We start from the raw sequence: 14,959 nt of genomic DNA, 5'->3' as shown, positions 1-14,959 counted from the left end.
GTATATAACTAACCCCATTAAATATACCTTTATTAAATGTATGAATTTATTGGATCAGACATATAGATATACTTAATCATTATCTAGCATTTTTAATACTTTATTTGTGCATGTGTTTTTTAACGTGTAGGTATATGGTATAGTCTCCTCCATGTGTATTCCCTGCCTCGTTACACAAAGCCTACAGAAATATAAAAATAATGCCTTGCTATACAAAGCAAACCCTGCAGAAAACATATACGATCAAGATCAACATTTAGGCCATTTGACTCTGGTATATTCAACTTATACATCCAATATGTTTCTTGTTGTAATAATTGTTTAACTCTTTCCCCACCTCTCCAGTGTGCAATACCTACATGCTGAAATCTCTCCAACTGAATAGGGGGGCAGGTGTTACAAGGCACTGGAACTGAATTGGGAGTTAAACCTTTCTTAATATTATTGATATGTTCCATAATTCTGATCTTCAAAGCTTTCTCAGTCAACCTCACATATTGCTTGCCGCATGGCACTGCAGCAAATATACCACAAAGTCTATGCGGTAACCTATACGATAATGAATGCAAAGCTCTCACCCGTTGCCAGTCTCTGAAACTCTAGGGTTTTCTTTGATAGAACTTTCAAAAAAGCTTGTAAAATCCTTACCAAATGAATCTACTATTTTCATTGTTCCCTTTTTTAATGTGACTTGGTGCCGACAAATGTTTAAAATGTTATATTTAAAAAAAAAAATGATTGAAGGTCATTCAGGTAACAAATTAGCCAACAATAGATCCTGAGGTATTATAGGCCAATGATAACTCAGACTTATTTTTATTCCTCCAATGGTCTTTATTAAACGTGGTTATAAATGCATGTTAATATCTCTCTGAGGCAACTCTTTTATCGTTATCAATCAAAAATTAATTTCTAATTTTCTTTGTGATTAACCTAATTTTATTTTCCTAAAACTCATTTTCCAAATTTGACAAATTAAAAATACTATTTAATGGTCGGACCCAAGTACAATTTCCATATCCTCTTCTACTCATGTATTTTTGAGGGGATTTGGTTTGTATTGGAGGGAAGTGATTGGGATGTTCCCATGTTCCCCTTCTTGGTTGGAAATAATTGGTTATTGTTCTTTCTTTTTGTGTTTGCCCTTTGTCTAAAAAATGACTACTATTTTCGTTGGGAGATTTTTTTTCCGCATGTAACTCTAAATTACTGCTTACCACTTGTGCATATGATTTTTATCTTCTTCTTTCTTCTATTGGTGATCCTCTCTCTCTATGGGCGTTACTTTCTTTGTCCATAGGATTTTTCACTACCAATAATCTCCATGGAGAATTAATATCAAATGAATCAATTGGAATTAAGAGATAACAAATAGATTGCTAGAACAATTTGCCGATTATTGTTTGAATAAATAATAGAGTAGTGTGTGCCCCTTCAGTGCCCATTACCCTCCAACATTTTCTTATGAATTAAATTAATTTGAACTCCTTCGTTGGTTTATTATACATTCAAAACCCGAAATTTCAAATCCTACAATACTAGCCAGGCCTTAATAATTACTCACCCCTGCAAAACCGGACAGTCACGGACACTTTGCTTGATAGGGTTAACTTTTCACTCCTCAATGACAAGTAATATGTGGAAATGTTTAGCCCTGATCATTGATCGTCAAAACAGACAACAGACATGGCTCAATTAAAATGCAACATCTGTCATCTTGTGCGTCTAGCAGATACCGCACTTTAAAACACAGGTATACCTATTTATGTGGAATATTGCTGGACAAGGAGATGTAAACTGTATTCACATATAATGAGGAATTATATTTAAAAATAGTGTATTGCAAAAAGCCTATCTCTCATTTAAACTGAATGTAGTATGTTCAATTGAAAATGAATGAAAAGGAGAAATCACTAGTTAAACAGAGACATATTAATACGCTAGCATTAAATAACTTGCACAACAGAGGTGGGCAAGCAACACAGGAGCAGGGCCACCTGTAAAATAATCTTGGTCCAGGGCTCTGGAGAGAAGGGTACATAGGGAACATGTATCAAATGGTGCATTAATTCCATAGGAATATTATAATTAACCCATTTGAATTAATAAAAATTTCAGTTTTTATACGTTACTGATTCACAATAAGTTCTGTTTTTTCAATGTGACAGGTTAAATGTTATTAGTTCATCGTGCTGAAGGACGGAGATTTGTTGAATTGAATGCTGCTTTCCAGGATGACAGATCACCTTTTTCTAGGAAAGCAAACAATAAACATTCTCACGTCAGGTTTTTTCATGTAGAGTCTTAAGAAAGATATTCAAGAAGTATAAGAAATCAATATCTTGTTGAGTTGGGAATGTAGAATCCTCAGTATATAGTAACACGTACATGGGCTAGTACTTGGATGCCCTCTAGTGGATATGATAGGATATGAACAATTTATTATGTTGGATTTTAGAGTTTGTTTAAAAGAGGAGCGTGAATGTAGACACTCACACCTCTTTATCCTGCCACTGGACACCACCATTCTTAGCTCCATGTCAATCACAGTTTTAAGTTCTGGCTTTTTCACCTGGCCGTCAGCATAGAGAAGACATACGGAGAAGAGGAGAATTGAAACAATGTGGTAAATTGTTAACTGAATTGCAAAATTTCTATTAAAATACCCGGTTCTGAAAAATTTCAACTATAGCCTCAGTAAGGTGATTTTAAAATCAATTTAGCAATTTGGTTTTCAACTCACCACCATTTACTGTACATGAATAAATGGGAGTAAACAAATATGACTAATTATAATTTTCTAATGTGTAATAAATATTCTTCATACAGTAGGATAGAATATTACCAAACCAGAAAAAGGTACATCATTTTTTTGCGGATGGGAAGCTACTGTTAGGCTTAGAGCATCAGCTGATCGCCCTAAGCAAATCAGCAGCACCCGTTGTCCGCTCTTCCTGAAACTGCATTGAGGAAACCAGAAGCCACTGGGGATAGTGAGATCTGGCACTAGAGAGCAACCTTTGGGGTATAACCATGAAAGAACCGTTTAACTCCTTCAGGTAAGAAAGCATCAGGGACCTCTGGGCCTCTGGGCACCATAACAACTTAATTTTAATCAAGTTGTTCGGGTACCCATACAGTTCCTTTAATTATGCATATTATAATTGAGGGTATATCTAAAAACAGCTTGCAGACTCTGCTGCTCTTTTCTCTGCAGTTTTTTCAAGTCTTCCCCTTTCTAACCGAACCTAGACTTTGTTTGGCTGTCTTTTGTAGTACAGTGTGAAGTCTTTCAAAGAAAAGTGCTCAGAGCAATTGCCTGCCTCTTGAGTTTAGCTCCACTGAGCTAACCACACCAGGAACTAACAGGAAATGTTGTCTGATAGACAGCCAGGGGGCGTATCAAGGTTAATTCATAAAAGTAACAGATTATATTGAAATCAGCATTTTTTTGTAAAATTAAAACTCGTTTTCCTGGCACTATAGGGTCATTCGGTCCCCCCACCTCCCCCACCCTCAGGGCCCCCCTCCCGCTGGGCTGAAGGGGTTAAATGCTCTAGGCCAGGGACCTATATTATGGTATGTCCCTGTCAAAACCTACACAAATGGAGGGCTCTCCGATGGCTGGTGCGCATCAGGGCACGTGTCCATCAAAGAGAGAAGAAGAAGCGCTGTGGCCCCAGACAGGGTAGCCCACTAGGAAATATTCCACAGGGCGCCCTCTGCAAACACAGATGGATGGCTCACTGTGCCTCAGCACACCCTCCATGACCCCTCAGTGTGGGAGCCAGCTTCTACAGCAGGACTGCGGATGGGCACAGGGAGACATCCTGCTGAGCATTGAGATGAACTGTCTCTTAAAGCCCACTTGTTGTATTGGGTGAAGGGCAGATTAGGCCTCTACTTAGTTTACCACCCTGGTCATAATGCAGGCCTCACTGTTCGATTGCATCACTTAATCGTTGCATACCCAGCGGCACCAACATTTAATTTGTTTAAAATGTTTGATAAGCCTGTGTTACTATACTCAGTATATATCTTTATACATGAGAGGCTATGTATATATATGTGCGTTTTTCTGCATCTGAATACAGACATACATGCCTAGTCAACAGAAGCTGATCTCATAACCACTGTTAGTTATATCTAGATACTCCTGTAGGCTTTATACTCTTATAATATTGCATCCTCTGATGTTTTTTTACTTAATCCTATCACTAGAACTTATATATAAAAATGTGCTGATTTATGCTATACACACTGCTGTACACTTAATCTTATGAGCAATGGATGTCTCAAAAGTGTAAACTGTTTCACAGCCTTGTTTTTAACTTGCACATCAAAAATAAAGAATTGAAAATGAAAAAAGAACGCTTAAGACACTATAACCACTAAAACATAGTAGCTGCTGCAGTGCATGGTTAGCTCATTGGCTGACAGTGTTAGCTGAATGCTCTCAGGGCTGGTGTAAGGATTTCTGCCGCCAAAGGCAAAGATCCATTTTGCCACCCCCTCATGTCACTCACTTACTCACTTACAGACACACACTGGCAGACACACACACTCACTCACTCACTGACAGACACACACACAGAAACTCAGACACACACTCACTGACAGACAGACACACACACTCACTGACAGACACATACTCACTGACAGTCAAACACTCACACACTCACTGACACACATACACACACACACACACACACACAGGCAGACACTCACTGACATACATCCACTCAGTAACTGACAGACAGACACACAAACAGGCAGACACTCACTGACAGACACACACAAACACTGACAGTCAAACACTCACACACTCACTGACACACACACACACACACACACACACACAGGCAGACACTTACTGACAGACATACACTCACTCACTGACAGACTTACATTCACTCACTGATAGGCACACAAACACACACTCGATGACAGACATACACTCACTCATTCACTGACACACACACACACACACACACTAACTGACAGACACACACACACAGGCAGACACTCACTGACATACATACACAATTCACATCATATTCCGTCTCCCGGCATCACAGACGGCGCATGAGGGAGGAGCGAAAGGCTTCAAGAACAGCTTACCTCGCCACCTGCCTTCTCTGCCCCCCTCTTCTCAGGTCACCGGCATTTGATGGCAGAGCAGGCACCTGCCGTTAAGGTAAGCAGGCGCCTGCCTTAGCTAGCGCACAGCTTCGGGGGGCCCCTGGCCCCTCTGTGACAGGGCTCCTCTCGGCGCCCCCACCATCGGGCGCCTTAAGGATCGGCCCGGAGCTCAAGGCGGCTCAAGAGCTGCTCACCCAGTGCTGTGGCCCCAGACAGGGTAGCCAACCAGGAAACATCCCAGAGGGCGCCCCCAGCAGGCAGGCGCCCTAAACGAATGCCTAGTTCGCCTAATGGTGGCGCCAGCCCTGACTGCTCGCATCCTATGAGCTATGGCCTGCAACTCTTAGCTCACATAGAGAGCTTCCGATTCTCTGTAGTAGAAATGGGGGGTGGCGTTCGGTGGACCCCAGGTATGAAGTCGAACTATTCTAAACTGGATTTACTACTTACAGGTGCGGGGGAAAGGGGGCTCCAAGACATTCCTGACATCAAATCCACTACAACGCGTTTGCAGTGTTCCTATAATTTGTATTTCACCAAGCTATTGTTACATTTGTGCAATTAGACAGGTGCATATATCAGCTGGTTCATTTGATACAAGTAATTAGTTCCACGGAAATAGCTTCTAGATCCAAGGAGAGATCTGACTGCCATTCTGGGGTCAAGAAATATTTTTTTTCATAGTTTGTTGGAAAATTGGAAGCACTTTAAAACTTTTTTTTTTTTTGCCTTCTTTTGGATCAACAGCAAAAACAGATGCGAGAAAGGCTGAACTTGACCGACGGATGTCTCTTTTCAGCTATGCAATTATGTAACTTTATTAACTATGAAATCCTTTGGAGCTACTGTAAAAAAAAACTAAAGAACTTTGCTGATACATTTCTACCAAGAACATAATGATAGACCTCATTGACTATAATAGATGTAAGGATGAACAGACCAGGGATCTCAGCTTTAGAACTAACTCAGTGCTTAAATCCTTCTGATTATCAATCTATTAGACACCATGTTTTTTTATGTTTATGAATTTTCTTAAAACCTACAATTCATGGATTGAATTCCCCTGAAAAATAACCAATCTCTCTCTCTCTATCTATATTGACATGCTTTTGAGATGAACTTGATATGGCATTTTATATATACATTATTGTGAACTTATCAAGTTTAACCAGTGTGTTTATTTTTTACAGGGTAGACCAGGGCCACTTGGACCACAGGGGCCAATGGGGCCACCAGGTTTTCCTGGGCCAGAAGGAGTTCTAGGACCAAAAGGCGAACGAGGATTTCAAGGGAGTCCAGGAGGAGCTGGATTTAAGGGAGAACAGGTTGGTCCATTTTTATAAATATATATATGATTTAGTGATGGAAAATAATAGCAATTTATGCAAACCATGGCGACTAGATTGTTGCGCTAGAGAAATGCAGTGAGCTCAGACTGCTCCCAGTATAAAGGGTAAGATTAGGATGCTCTAAGAAATATTAAAATACATCAAACCTCTCAACATATTTACGTGTAGTCAGTTCTACTATATAGTACTGAAACTATACCTAAACAAATTCTCCCTAAATCAGAATTTGTGATAGTCTATGTCATAGGGAGAATTTTTTTTTTTTTTATGATATGCATCTGTAGCATAAATCTCTAAGGCTAACAATGGGCCATTATTCAGAAAGATTCAATGGGGATTCCAAAATGTTTTGTTTGTCTTATGCTGTGTTAATTATATTCTTTTTTGTGATTATTTTTGCAGGGACCTATGGGTGTTCCCGGATTTTTAGGTGCTAATGGAGTTCCAGTAAGTTTGTTAAAATGTTATTGGCATATTTGTTATCCCCTTTAAGCAGTTTCACATATGTTGAGCACTATTACAGGCAGGTATCCAGGTGGGGATCACCAGGGCAGTTTCTTTATATTCCAGAAGGTCATCCATGCTTGGTAGGGTACTTTTTAATTTCCCCTTAGCTATTGCTCTCAGGGAGAGAACGTATGCCAGAGAGTTCCACAGCTAAACAAGGGAGTAGGGAAAAAAGGCAATGGCTCTCCAGTTCCTTGTAGGTCCAGCAAAAAACACAGCCACATCTATCTCTAAACTGCACACCTTCCAGTAGCTTACACTGCAAAGTACGTAATGTCAGATGCACAGCAATGCGTGTCACATGGAACCTGTGTTTAGAACTCACTGAAGATCTCCATGTCTCTGGACACCAGAGATGAGGCTCCTTCTTCATCAGGGAAGTGGGAGAGGACCTCATCACCAATTACAAATATATGGCTAGGGAAATTGTGATCAATGGGGTAAAGGATAGGCAAATTGATGGGGGGTATAGGGTTGATAAATAGTTTGTGAGGTGGTAATGTATAGGTATACATATTTAGTGACTAGGTAAAGTGTTTGCAGATGGGTAAAGGATACGTAAATTATTAGAGAGCAGTTAAAGTGTAGACAAATTGTTTGTGTGGGGGTTTGGCAGATAGTGAGGGAGTAAAGTGTAGGTAAGTAGTGAGGGTGCAACGAGTAGGTAAATAGTGAAGCAGTAAACTGTTGATAAATATTTAACGAGGAAGTAAATAGTAGGTGTATAGTTTGTGATGGGGTAAATAGTAGTTAATTTGTTTTTTGATGGAGTAAATGGTAGGTATATGCTTAGTGAGGTGCTAAAGGTTAGTTATATATTTAATGAAGTGATACAGGGTATAACTAATGAGGGTAACGGGTAGGTAAATATTTAGTTGGGGAAAGGGTAGATAAATTATTAGGAACAATATTTAAAATTACTTATGACCCTCAAATAGGAGGTGGGCTGCCGCCGACATCTTGGAGTATCCTAGGTGGGGGAGAATCCCTCCCCATCCATAAGATGCTGAATAACACAGGCATAATACCACTACGGGAATTGATAGACAACGACCAACCGTCCGCAATGCAAATCTTCCGCTATACACAAATTACACACTTCTACCAAACCCGATCACACAGAGAAGCCCTACATAGAGACCTGATGTGATTTGAGACACTCTGTGACCAAAGGACCAACCTAGCCAAGTCCACATCTCTCATTTACCAGCACCTCCTTATAGGTCACCTGGAGAACGCGGACACCTTTCGCCGACGTTGGGAACGCATCCTGGGTACATCATTCACCACAACTCAATGGGAAAAGATCCTGGTCCTACACCACAAATGCTCCTCTAGCTCCAACTATCAGTAAACTAATTATAAGCTTCTATCGTTCTGGTACAGAACACCCAACAGCCTGCACAGGATCTTCCCGGCGGTACCCGACACATGCTGGAGATGCAGGGAGGGGCGCGGAACGATCCTACATATCTGGTGGGAATGCCCACGCATCACACCATTTTGGGACGAGGTCAAAGGACGAACGGAGGAAATACTGGGGTCGGACGGCAGGTTCGACAGCGAGGCAGCTCTCCTACACTCTACAACAGACACCATCGGGGTGTATAGAAGATCAATACTCCGACACCTGCTGAATGCCGCCAAGGCTCTGATTCCACTGCACTGGAAGCAAGATGTAACCCTGTCGATTGGACTATGGATGGAACGGGTGGAGGAGATACATAGGGCGGAATCGATCCACGCTTCATTGATAGGTATGGAGGAGAAACATGTTGAGAGGTGGCGGCCATGGCTGGCTTACGTGGCAGGGCGGGGTATGGGGGCCGGGCGGGGGCGTGGCACGTGAGCGGTACCCCTATCCGCCCCCCCTCCACCCGTGCCTCAGGGCGGGTGACACCGCACTGCACGGAACACCTTGGATCCGAATCTACCACGGGCACGACGAGGGTGCTACTCGAGATCCCCCCCCCACCTCTCCCTTTTTTTTTTCTCTTCCCTCTCCTTTCTTATCTTCCATCTCACTTCCCCATCCCCTTCTGTTTTCGTGTTCTCCTTTCTCCACCACTTGCTCTCTTTCCCTGACCACACGCGAGAGTCTGACCTCATTGCAAGTGCACACTAGTCTCAACAACAGTCAAACGGGAGGGTATGGCAGGCTTGGGCCACGGGTGCTATACAGATGCTCCGCTAATTCGCTAATGCCCACTACTATAGACTAAACAAACAGAATTTACCGCTCACACGACAAAACAGGACCCGCGCGAGGAGTGTGCGGCCAAAGGCAATCACACCCAATGGAAACCCACTATTTATCAGTAACATATGGGACGACGAGTCCTCTCTACCTCCCCACTTTCCCAGTGTCTCTCCCTCCTCCCTCCTCTCCACTTTCCCAGTGTCTCTCCCTCCTCCCCACTTTCCCAGTGTCTCTCCCTCCTCCCCACTTTCCCAGTGTCTCTCCCTCCTCCCCACTTTCCCAGTGTCTCTCCCTCCTCTCTTCCTCCCCACTTTCCCTGTGCCTCTCCCTCCACCATCTCTCTATTCCCCATCCCCATTTACCTAGAGAAGTCAGAGGGGGCCGGCCGCGTTTCAGGCTGGAGCCGCCGGGCCGGGTGGCAGCCTCGCCGGTCCGGCGGCACTTCTGTCATTGATGATGCTGAGGGGGGAGGAGCATGTCTACCATGCTCCCTCGCGGTACCCACAATCCCCAGCACATTATGCTGTATCAGTATGATGCTGTGCTGGGGATTGTGGGTACCGCGAGGGAGCATGGTAGGCATGCTCCTCCCCCTCAGCATCATCAATGACAGAAGTGCCGCCGGACCGGCGAGGCTGCCACCCGGCCCGGCGGCACTTCTGTCATTGATGATGCTGAGGGGGGAGGAGCATGTCTACCATGCTCCCTCGCGGTACCCACAATCCCCAGCACATTATGCTCTATCAGTATGATGCTGTGCTGGGGATTGTGGGTACCGCGAGGGAGCATGGTAGACATGCTCCTCCCCCCTCAGCATCATCAATGACAGAAGTGCCGCCGGACCGGCGAGGCTGCCACCCGGCCTGGCGGCACTTCTGTCATTGATGATGCTGAGGGGGGAGGAGCATGTCTACCATGCTCCCTCGCGGTACCCACAATCCCCAGCACATTATGCTCTATCAGTATGATGCTGTGCTGGGGATTGTGGGTACCGCGAGGGAGCATGGTAGACATGCTCCTCCCCCCTCAGCATCATCAATGACAGAAGTGCCGCCGGACCGGCGAGGCTGCCACCCGGCCCGGCGGCTCCAGCCTGAAACGCGGCCGGCCCCCTATGAGTGTGCCACCGGACCGGCCACCCGGTGGCACATATATGCGCAGCCCCCAGGTGCCGCGGCCCACCAGGAAATTTCCCGGTATCCCGGTGGGCCAGTCCGGCCCTGTATTTATCCCTGCTACAGGAACATGCAACATTTTGGCCTCAGATGAGCCTTATATATATTTCCAATATTTAAGAGACACATATCCACGACCAGAAGGGTGGGCATGGAGGACCAGACATAATTTTGCTTTTAATATACAGATCCTGAACAGGATACATGTACCCAGCCTCTGTACATCTTTATGTACGTTGAGCGTTAACAAATGTGTCATAAATTAAAGGATAAAATTAACATGAGAGAAAAGCATATTCGTACATATTGACATGTAAGTCACCCTGCAATTTACTTCATGCTGATTTATATACAAAGCAGCATAGCAACTATCAGCCATTCATTCTAATATAGATAAATAATAACAATTTACCTGCTCCTATAAATATAAAATTTCCATTACTACTCAAATCATTTTTCATGCAATCTATCACTCCCTTTCATTGTATTTCATTGTTTTTACACAGTGCTAATAGGCAAATTCGTAGAAAAATACAAAGAAGGTGTGGCTATAAGGCGCTTAACACTTATTTGGTGCAAACTTATTCAGTATAGCTGCTATATGCACTTGTAGTGGATACTCCAAAACCACTATAATATTGAAACCAAAAAAACAGTATACCAAGCAGTGAGTTTAGAGTGTGAGAAACATCAAACCAACACTTGATATAGGTGCAGCGCTTAAAAAGTGTAATATAAATATTCCTTATGCACTTACCCCTTACAATAGGCACGGGGTGTACATGGAAAATAAACAGAAGAGATAATACTAATACTAAGCTATTTGACAGTACTACCCTATATATCTCTTCTGTTTATTTTCCATGTACACCCCGTGCCTATTGTAAGGGGTAAGTGCATAAGGAATATTTATATTATACTTTTTAAGCGCTGCACCTATATCAAGTGTTGGTTTGATGTTTCTCACACTCTAAACTCACTGCTTGGTATTCTGTTTTTTTAATAGGCAAATTCCTCTGTTCATAAATATTGTATCAGTCAAACTATGTAACCAAACAAATGTGCTAAATATGCTGTTTTTTTTCCATTCACCTGTGTCTTAAAGGGTCATCCTGGCCAGCCTGGTCATAGAGGTTTGCCTGGGCTAGATGGCTGTAATGGTACTTTTGGAGATGAAGGTTACCCAGGTTCAAATGGCTATCCTGGAGATCCTGGAACACAGGTAAGTAAAGTTTGCTTACTTAACTTGAAAATGTCTATAAAAAGTACCTTTTCAATTCCTTATTAAAATATATACAATTTATGCTGGCAATGTATGCAAAAATATCATATGTAGTTTTGATTCTAGTCTTAATAGTAAATTCAATACATGAAAAAAATATTAATCTGGGTGATGCTACATGATCAGTTGTTCCCAAACCAGTCCTCATCACCCAGCAACAGACCAAGTTTTATAGGGAAATAGTTGTCCTGGACTATGGTTGGGCCATGAGGAATGGTTTGGGAACCACTGCTCTATGTAGTATGCATTATATATACCAGGGATAGGCAACCTTTGGCACTCCAGATGTTTTGGACTACATCCCACATAATGCTCTGACACCCATAGTGCTGGCACAGCATCATGGGAGTTGTAGTCCAAAACATCTGCAGTGCCGAAGGTTGCCTATGCCTGATATATACCATCTCTGTAATGGGATACATATATTTGTTACTTGATTCAAAATTTGGAGAGTCCCAACTTACAATCAAGCAGCCTTGAACTCCTAAAATTTGGCTTAAATTAAACAATGCTCACCATATCTACCTTATACTATATATGTAAAGGCTTGATATGAACTTGTATCTAATAGTCAGTAGCTTGCCAGTATGAAAAACAAAAAGCATACAAAATCTCCCATTAGTGAAAACTATATAAACAGTGATAGATAAAGAGATGAATGGTACATGTACTCTACACAGAGCTGCTTTGTGCTCATTTCAGCACGCCTGGGTTTAATGATCCCTGTCACGAACGCACCCTACTTCAAGAGTGTGTGTGATGTAGTTATGGTGGTGAAAGGGTTAAAGTTCACTATTTGTCTGCACTAGACCGAAAATAATAATAAAATCCCCCTTACCACCACCCACACTTAAGCTTAATAATATAACTATTACTATTTTAACACTGCCACCACAAGACAGTTAATAAAATGGGTGCCTTGGTCCCCCAGGTAACTTAATAAGAAAAACCCATGAAATGTAACTTAGCACAATATCTAAGCAATTGCAAAACACTAATTAGTCTCTTGAGGTAATGTGATTCTTAACCAGACAAAGGTAGAACTTAATAAAGGAATATTTATTATGAACAAAATAATTGTCACAGTGCATACAAAAATATAGATGACAATCAAATTAGTTACACCAACAACAAATAAAAACAAGAGGGATAAAATAACAGAAGTCCTAATCACTTACTCAAGTTTTCAAAGTACAAATTCTGCCCCAGGGGGTTTCTGATAAGAAAGATAGTGACTCGCTTAGAATTAGATTCTAGCCCATCAAGCAAGTGCAATGACACATTTCAGAATCATTAGACATATACCCTGTGGATTTCAAAGCCCCGCCCAGAGTTGGAGATAAGGCATACCTATAGTAACTATAAGTGACCACCCCTTGTGTCCTAGACCAACATCAATCCAAATGCAAACATTTTGCCTCCTCTAATGTACTTGCCACAGAAATAAAAATTGCATCTGTGAATTTGGTACCATTTTCCCAATCCATAGATATGTCACACTTCTTACTTGTGACCCAATATAGCAGACATCACAATCCCTTATCCTATGGTAAAGTAATGCAAATCATGTTTGGGTGTGATTAGAAGATTGTGTTTGTCACATTTCAAATATAACAAAAATGAGGCGGAATTATTATTCTGTGCGTAAATATTAATGTTTCTTTCTTTTGGATATGATACTGTAAAACTAATGATCAATAACATATCAATGAAATCCACTCATCAATTAAAAGGTAAATGCCATATGGTTGAAGTCAGTCAGTTTACATTGGAGCTAGACTTCCAGGCCACTTATGTGTCACTTCTCACACCTTAGCTTTTGATTAATCAAAGGATCGATGCATATGATAAACCATCTGCTTCCTTTTACATTCCTATGCAATTCACATTACCCCTTCTGTCATCTGATTCTTACCAAGTGGTCAATTCATGTATGCACTACAAAAATTATATTAATATTTTATTGTGCAACAATGAATTATGCACCCTTGGCGTGACAATCTCCATCAATGCTATAGAGATAAAAATAAAACCACAACTCACCCCAACTCTCTGTGAAAAACCTCCAAGTATCAATTATCATCTCCTGTGCACAAGGTGGAGGAAATAAAAAGGCCTTTTGCCAGGCCTCTCTAGTTAATAATGGAGTTTACGGAAAGTATAGGAAGGAACTGTTCTCTCTCTTGTTATACACTGAGTTCTCACAGACCATCATATGTACCTTTTTAACATTGCTGGTGGCATTATGGCAACAAACAGCATATAGTATTGTTATATATTATATTATTATTTTATACTAACACGCATGCATATATTGTTTTATTTATTTATTGTTTTCTGTTGTTATTTTGTAGGGTCCATCTGGCCCAAAAGGTCAAAAAGGTGAACCATCCTATTCCCGGGGTGGTATAAAAGGACCGAAGGTAAGAGGAAACCGATCCTCACAATATTCTTACAATACTTTATAAGAATATGCTCAGGTGAAAATGAAAATAATAAAGAGTGTAAAAATTAGGTGTATGTTTGTAAGTGCACCTCACTACACCGAAAACTGTAGAAGAGCGAAGTGTGAGAGAAGTGTGAAGTATGGCAGCTCTTATTAAGGAAACAAAAAGGCATGCATCTTTATAAATAGACAACATTTTATTACTAGTCCATATGCATATTCTTAACTTGTTTCTATTAAAGAAGCATAAGTAAAAAAAAGAAAGACAAACTAGTTTAGTGTCTGTCTACCAGTTTAAGAGCAGTATATGTTAAATGTTACTTCCACACTTTTATTTATTTATTAATGACATTTATAAAGCACCAACATATTCTGCAATCCAGTACAAATTGGGGGGAAATAAAGTACTATATAAACAGACCAATACAAAAGGTAAACAGGGCTCTGCCCGTGAGTGGAGATCTAGTCCCTGAAGATCTTTTATAGAGAGTACTTTGCTAGCTAGCCCGTGAGCCTACAATCTAGATTTATATTTGCACCAAATAGGGTTTGAAGTAGCAATAGGTGAAATATCTGGGTTTTGTTACAAAACCATTATCTTGCTGGGGCATAAAAGCTTTAGCAATTTTTTTTTTTACAGTTTTATTATGCACTTATGGATAAAGCAGCAGCTTACTATCTAAAACACGTGGAGGTTGTTATGACAGACAACTGCAAAGAACAGGGATAGAGGGTGAAGGCGCAAACTACTCCATGTGAAAGTCTCCTGGTCCAATATAACTCAATGCAGCCAAGCCCACTGTGTCAAGAACACAGAAAAAAAATTGGAATGTGGTGAAACACCAAAGTTAAATGTTA

The 14,959-nt window shown here is 41.4% G+C and overlaps 1 protein-coding gene across 2 annotated transcripts in view; it reads left to right on the top strand.

Moving 5' to 3' along the window:
- Positions 1 to 14,959, top strand: part of COL4A6 (collagen type IV alpha 6 chain) — a 252,067-nt gene that overhangs the window by 148,866 nt on the left and 88,242 nt on the right. For both annotated transcript variants that reach the window (XM_063432131.1, XM_063432130.1), the window contains exons 5-8: positions 6,333 to 6,467; positions 6,894 to 6,938; positions 11,479 to 11,595; positions 14,010 to 14,078. In XM_063432131.1, the coding sequence (XP_063288201.1) occupies positions 6,333 to 6,467; positions 6,894 to 6,938; positions 11,479 to 11,595; positions 14,010 to 14,078 (366 nt within the window). The remainder of the gene's footprint in view (positions 1 to 6,332; positions 6,468 to 6,893; positions 6,939 to 11,478; positions 11,596 to 14,009; positions 14,079 to 14,959) is intronic.

The sequence above is a fragment of the Pelobates fuscus genome, chromosome 9 (assembly GCF_036172605.1).
Source record: "Pelobates fuscus isolate aPelFus1 chromosome 9, aPelFus1.pri, whole genome shotgun sequence".
In the NCBI taxonomy this organism is placed as follows: domain Eukaryota; kingdom Metazoa; phylum Chordata; class Amphibia; order Anura; family Pelobatidae; genus Pelobates; species Pelobates fuscus.
Note: the sequence above shows the minus strand (reverse complement) of the source record. Positions and strands in the feature narration are given on the sequence as shown.